General features: G+C 43.3%; 1 protein-coding gene across 1 annotated transcript in view; it reads left to right on the plus strand.

Moving 5' to 3' along the window:
• Nucleotides 1–7303, plus strand: part of LOC145403349 (uncharacterized) — a 102600-nt gene extending 95297 nt beyond the window's left edge. The window contains exon 17 of the mRNA XM_080275138.1: nt 7168–7303. Within this exon, the coding sequence (XP_080131264.1) occupies nt 7168–7303 (136 nt within the window). The remainder of the gene's footprint in view (nt 1–7167) is intronic.
• The last annotated feature ends 236 nt before the right edge of the window (nt 7304–7539 follow it).

Raw genomic sequence — 7539 nt, forward strand, 5'->3', positions numbered from 1 at the left:
TCTAGAGTTCGTCCTAGACTACCTGGAACACCCGGACTGCGACAGGGAGATGGGGCCCTTGGGACTCGTGGAGGAAGTGCGTGCTTTCCGGCAGCGCATCATCAATCGCCAGAATCGTTGTTCCTTGCGTCAGTCAACGATTGACAGTTTTTTCAGGCCCGTGACCCCCGCTGTGCCAAGCCCTGGTTCCACTCCGTTGCCTCCCCAAGACAGGCCCTCATGCTTCGAGCCACAGCCCAGCACATCAGCTACAGTGGAGTCACCGCTCGATGTGAGTTTGCGGCTATCTTCAGAGTCTTCTGTAGTCAGTACGCCATCACCACGACCCACCGATGCACCCCTTGGTCGCCTGCCAGTGATACTCTCAGACTCTGACAGTGAATAAACAGCAAGAACTTATCCACTAGACCACACGGGAATTTTGAGTGTTGTGCAGTGAAAAAAACGGTGTGTTGTGTTAAGGTTTTTGAAATGAGAGAAAAGACTCAGTAGAAAAGAAATTTAACGTAACTAACCTTCTTTGTTTTGGCTTTGGAAAATAAAAAAAACTTGGGAAAAGTTAATGTGCAACACTAAATTAAAATGGAACATTATTTGGACTAAAGTGAACACTGTGAAGAGAACAGACTTCTGTGTGTTATTGACTAAGTTCAGTGCAAGACTTCAGGAAGAGTGTACTGCAAGTGCTTCAGGAAATCGTTCTTACTGTCAGAGTCCGAGAGGAGGCGGTTATTCATCGAGGTGGCCAGGGACTTGCTGTAAGTAGCCAGAATGTTTCATATTGTACTTTTTTCCATACTATACTTACCAGAATGTGTCATACTGTACTTTTTTCCATACTGTACTTACCTCATGCATGTGCAGTAGGAATGTGTTTTTCAGAGTTAGGTTCGGTCAGAGTCCATAAGTACCAGAATGTTTATTAATGTATGAACATACTTCTAAACCCTCATTTTATGTTTTTTTTGCATTTATTTCAGTCATTTATGTGCCTTATTGGTGTGATTTGGGTGTTAAATAGGTGCTATGCATGTCCGGATGGAGTTGTATAGGTGTTTCTCTGAGTTAGGGTCCATAAGTACAAGTCCATAAGCTGGGGCCCAATATCCGAACCTACCGATGGCTCTATTGATCCGGATATTGGAGGGGTTACTGTATTAAGAGATACAAATCTACTCATTTCTAAAGAATTAACATAGAAAACATTAAATTACTGTATAAGGGATGAATGAGCTGACTAGTTGCTAGACTTGCCAGATTAAAATATTTTTACCTTTTTGTATGACTCATACAAATGAAAAAGCTCTTGTTGTGTGTAGTCATTGGAGAGTGTAAGTGGTTTTGTAAGTAGGAATGACATTAATCCTATCACAGGTGCACACAAACAAATGCAGCATATGATTCATGAGCACGCGTGTCCTACAACGTCTGTGGCAGGCTCGACCATGACGATTGTCAATTGTCTTCCACCCCATAAAGTACCCCATTGTGGCTGTTTTGATTAGTAGCGGAGCTGACTTCAGTTTAAGCTCATGACATTGGTCTTTGAAGACATATGGGGACTTTTGAGTGTATTTTTAATGGAAAAATGCATCACATTTGCCAAAAATACAGTAATGCTGCTTATGCATGCCAGTTGACAGCACTGTTTTTCCTCTTGAATATTTATCTCATAATGATAAGTACAGTACAGTAAGACATCATGATAATGGACTAATTGGGGCCCAAACCATTCCAAAAAATGCGAAATTCCGATATAAGCAACATCCGGACTTCCCCCTGCTAATCTGGACTTTTTCCGATATATCAGACATTAATCCGGATTGCATGAACGGTTTTTAAACTGTTTAGACTATCATTGCGGTACTGAACTGTTTTATAATATCACTACATTAATCAGATGGTATAATATATATATATAATAATACTTTGCTGTACACTGATAAACAAGTATTTTATTTACCTTATTGTGGTGAACATAGCTGAAGTGGTCAGGCAGTCCGGACTGCTTCTGGCTTTATCGGACTTTTTCCGATAAAAAGGAATTCGATAGCTCCTCAAGTCCGATAAAAGCGAATTCTGTTCTATTGAAGTCCGTTATATCGAGGTTTTAATGTAGTGTGCAATAGTCATTGTTTTAGACCCTTAGCAGGCAGTTACATATGAAGTATAAAAATGTAGTCACACCAAAAAGTATCACGCAGGTAAGGTACGACGATATCCGAAATGACCATTATAGCTCATGAATTCTCTGTAAAATTAATTTGTAACCACTTTCCTGTACATATAATAACAATACGGACCAGAAAACATCATAGACAAGCCATATATTGCATCCTTGAGAGAGCAAGTTTATCAGCCTGGGGAAAGAAATCCTTGTTCAGTTCCCAGTAGCGATCGTCCGTGTCTCAGATTGCTTTGCGTCAAGTGTGCACCGATACTTTTTGGTGTGAGTGTACAATATATGCAGATGGTTAGTGGTAGGTGGGGGCGTCCATCATCCACCCACTTGGTGTGGTGATACCCCATTTTTGGGGGGTAGCTCCACATGGAGTGGCAAGCCAAATGATTTCCTGTAAACCAGGAAATCATTTACAATGCTGGATAGTAACCTTATAACCAACCAACATGTGTTCCCTATGTGAAAACAAGTGGGTGGCAGAGGGTTAGTGCCCCTCCCCGGAAAACAACTAACTAAAAATACGAACATGAAGCCTCAGACCAGGTCTGACCAAAAGATGACGATTAAGGACCGAACAAAGGACTTGGTACAGATAGCTACATGGAATGTAAGGTGTGCGAATGATGAGGTGAAAGAGAGAGAGAGAGAGATTGTACAGGTGCTTGAGTGTGCGAAAGTGGATATATGTGGATTAACTGAAACTAAATGGCGAGGTGAGAGAGTGAGAGAATGGGAGTGAATTTTTCTGTGCAGGAGTAGGTGAGAATGAGAGAGCAAAAGAAGGAGTGTGTATTGTTGTGAGTAACAGATGGAAGAAAAACATGAGAGTATAGATCAGTTGGCTCAAGGATTGTGTGGGTAAGAGTGAAAGTTGTGGGTGATCATGTGTGTGTATGCACCAACACAAGATCGTGTAAGCAGAGTGAGAGAAGAGTTCTGGACAAATGTGCAAGCATGCTTGGAAAACTTTGAAAGGAGTGAGAGAGTGTTCTTGATTGGAGATATGAATGGAAAAGTAGGGAATGTGAAGGTGGATGGAGTAGTTGATGAGCGGGGTGTGCCTGCAGAGGTGGATGAGAATGGTAGTGCCTTAGTGGACATTTGTGCTGGGAGGGGGTTGGTGATACCTAATACCCTCATCAGGCACAAAATGATCCACAGGTATATATGGCAAGTGATGAGAAGGGTGGATGGTGAACTGAATGAACGGAAGGCAGTGATTGATTATGTGTGTGTGGATGAAAGGATGAGAAGGTGTTTGAAGGATGCAAGAGTATATAGAGGTTGGGGGAGTGGACTTTCAGGCCAACACTTGATGGTGGTCAGAATCAGTGTCCAAACAAAATGGAGAAATAGAAGAAGGGAAGGACAGGAGGAAGTAGTTCGTACAAGGAGGGTAGAAAAGTTACAAGAGGATGGAAATGAGGCAGAATATAAGAGGGAAGTGGAGGAGTGATTGGGTAAGTATAGATTGGAGCAGATGGGGGACATGGAAGGTGCGTGTAAGATATTCATGGAAGAAATCTGTGCAGCATGTGAGGTGGTGTGTGGGCTGAAGAGAAGTTGAAAGGGTATGCAGGGAACAGCATGGTGGACTGAAGAGGTGAGAGAGGCTGTGGCACAAAAGTAGAAACCATATAGTGAGTGGATGAGAAACAGGGGCGTGGAAGAAATTGAGAGACGGAAGAGAGAGTTAAATATAGAGAGGAAGAGAGGTGAAAAGATTAGTGAGAGAGAGTAAGAAGAGAGTGGATGAGGAAATTGGAAGGAATCAGAGTGTAAAGTAGAGGGAATGTAAGAAAATGTTCTGGAAATAGGTAAAGAGAGTTAGACAGGGTACCAAGGAAGTTAGTTGGGAGTGAAAGATAAAAATGGTAGGTTACTAGTGGAGAAGGGAGAAAAAGTGAGCAGATGGAGAGAACTATCTGTCTATCTATAGCCTGACATCCTAATCCCACAAAGGGTGGCCGCAGACAAAATGCCTCCAAGTCACTCTGTCACCCACCATTTGACTACCCTCCCCCTAACTCACTGCCCCCTCCCTCATATACCTCTCAACTCCATCCCTCCACCTCATCCTCAGTCTATCCCTCCCTCTCCCTCCCTCCACCTCACCTACATACACCCTCTTAGTCCGTCTTTCATTCTCCATTGTCTCCACATGTCCAAACCACCTCAGTGTATTTCTCCTAATCTTCTCAACCACATCCGCATCCACCCCACAACATTCCTTCACTTCTTCATTTGTCAGCCTCTCCCTCCATGTCATTCCACATGCTCCTCTCAAGTAACTCATTTCCACTGCTCTCATTCTTGACTTGTTCCCCTCTTGCAAGGTCCACGCCTTGCTTCTATACGTCAGGATAGGGATCACAATACTATCATGCAGTGACTTCTTAACTTCCATACTCGCCTCCCTATTTCTCATCACTGCTTTCAGTGAACCAACAACCTTCCTTCCCTGCTGTACCCTTCCAAGCACTTCATCCCCCAAAGTTCCATCCTTACTCTTCACACTACCCAAGTACTTGAATGCACTCACATTTTCCATATCCTCACCATACATTGTGACTTCATTCCTCTCAAACACCATATCTTTGCTCTTGTTTACATTAACTTTCAGATTCCTCTTCCTACACACTGTCCCAAATTCATTCATCAAACCTTGCAACTCCCATTCATCTTCTCTCAACAATACTGTATCATCAGCAAACAGCAACACCGGAATCTTCCAAATCTCACCCTCATTCATTAGAGCCACCCCCACATCCACTGCCCTACCTTGCACCTCCTTTACAACCCCATCCATGTATATATTAAACAGCCATGGAGACATCACACAACCCTGTTTCAGTCCCACATTTAGATCAAAGAACTCACTCAGCTCACCATCCACTCACATCTCCATGTTGAACATAGAGAATGTAAGTAATGCAAATATAACTGGCTGGAGAATGGAGGGGAGGAGGGATGTGAGAAGAGAGGAGGAAATCAGTAGGGTGAAAGTTGCGGAAGCAGTGAAGAAAGTTAAAATGGGGAAAGCCCCAGGAATTGATGGAGTGTGTAATGAAATGCTGAAGCATGGGGGAGAGATAGTAGTAGAATGGATGTGGAAGATGTGCAGATTGGCCTGGGAGGAAGGTAGAGTCCTGGAGGATTGGAAGTCAGGTATAATTGTTCCCCAGTACAAAGGAAAGGGGGGAAAAAGAAGTACGTGGTAATCATAGAGGCATTTGCCTTCTTAGTGTAACAGGAAAAGTATATGGTAGGATACTTATTGACAGAGTTAGGGAAATAACAGAGGAATTAGTTGGAGAAGAACAGGGAGGTTTTAGGAAGGGAAGAGGTTGTGTAGATCAGATATTCATTCTTAGATCCTTAGTGGAAAAGTTTCTAGAGAAGGGAAAGAAGTTGTATGCAGCCTTCATGGATTTGGAGAAAGCATATGACAGGGTGGATAGACAAGGATTGTGGAAAGTACAGTATTAAGAATATATGGAGTAGATGGGAAGTTGCTGAATGCTGTGAAGAGTATGTATGAGGGTGCCAAGGCTGCAGTGCGTGTGGATGGTGAACTGAGTGAATTTTTCTGTTTGAGGGTTGGGTTGAAACAAGAATGTGTCATGTCTCCGTGGTTGTTCAGTCTGTATATGGATGGGGTTATGAAAGAGATACAAGATAGGGCAGTGGATGTTGGAGTGGCCCTTGTGAGAGAGGGCAGTGTTTGGAAACTCCCTGTACTGTTGTTTGCAGATGATACTGCGTTGTTAAGTTAAGATGAAGGGGAGCTGCAAGGCTTGGTGGATGAGTTTGGGAGTGTGTGTTGGAAATGGAATCTAAAGGTGAATGTAGGGAAGAGTAAAGTTATGGTCTTTGAGAGAAGTGAAGCTAGTGAATATACTGTGCAGTGAGATTGGATGGGGAGGAAATGGAGAATGTGAGTGCATTTAAGTACTTGGGTAGTGTGATGAGTAAGGATGGAGGTTTGGAGGGTGAAGTGCTTGAAAGGGTGGTGCAGGGAAGATAGTTTGCTGGTTCCGTGAAAGCAGTGATAAGAAACAGGGAAGTGAGCATGAAAGTGAAAAAACTACTACACGACAGTATTGTTATACCAACTCTAACGTATGGAAGTGAAGCTTGGATGTTGTTGGAGGGACACAAGTCAAGAGTGAGAGCAGTGGAAATGAGTTATTTGAGAGGAGCATGTGGAGTCACATGAAGAGAGAGGCTGACAAATAAGGAAGCGAAGGAGCATTGTGGTGTGGATGTGGATATGATAGGAAGCATTAGGAGAAACACATTGAGGTGGTTTGGCCATGTGGAGAGGATGGAGAGTGAGAGACAGATGAGGAGAGTGTATGTGAGTGAGGTGGATGGAGGGGGAGGCCGAGGATGAGATGGAGGGATGGAGTGGAGAGGTATATGAGAGAGGGGGTTGTGAGCTGGGAGCAGGGTGGTGAAATGGCGGGGGACAGAGCAACATGGAGGCGATTTGTTTGTGGCCACCCCTTAAGGGATTAAGGCATCTGGCAATAAATAGATAGGTTAGATCTGTAAGGTAGAGCCATGATTCCCAGGGTTTGCATGAAGTTTGAATGAATATCTGGCTTGTTCCACTGGATATGCTCTTGAACATTCATCCTCTTTCATGCTTTCCCATTCCATGTGTTCTGGATCCTGTCTTACTCTGGCATTAGGAAGGAAAATAAAAGTCAGGATAATGATGATGTATTCCTTGTTGTATTATCATCTAACACCTTTTGGTCTAGTATTTGAATGGCCCAGTAGTAATGATGGCCATCCTTGCATTCAGTTCCCAAGAGGTGACTAGAGATCGTTGGATCATGTAATGTCACCACAGGAAGTTAGATTGGTAATCTCCCTTTAAATGTAGTTACTGGAGTGTGGTAACTAGGCTTTGGCCTCTACACCTTGGGGGGGAGTTATCTAGGATTGATTGTTACCATTTTTTATTTTGTTACCAGGTACCAGGTACAAGACAGCGACCCCAAGCTGGCAAAAGGGTGTGATATTGAGTGCCGTCACAAAACTCTCTGCTCTATTGTGGATGGAGACAGACTTGCACCGTCCAAGTGTCGTCGTGGCAGCCCTCCCAACTGATCTAGGAGGCAGGACAGGCGAGGACAGATTTTATTTTAGGTCAAGTAGATTTCAGCCAGTAGAGTTGAGTATATTAGGCAAGGATAAAGCAGAGTAAAGTAGCATGTACAGATAGTTGTACAGTGGTGTGAAAATAGGTACGGAAGTGTTTTATATATTATGCATCTAACTCAGGACATGCAATGAAATGAAATTAGGTAAGGACATGTTTTATATGAATTAAACTCAGGACATGG

The sequence above is a fragment of the Coenobita brevimanus genome, chromosome 60, assembly GCF_032717465.1.
Source record: "Coenobita brevimanus isolate Jiangsu-jjx chromosome 60, ASM3271746v2, whole genome shotgun sequence".
Taxonomy (NCBI): Eukaryota; Metazoa; Arthropoda; class Malacostraca; order Decapoda; family Coenobitidae; genus Coenobita; species Coenobita brevimanus.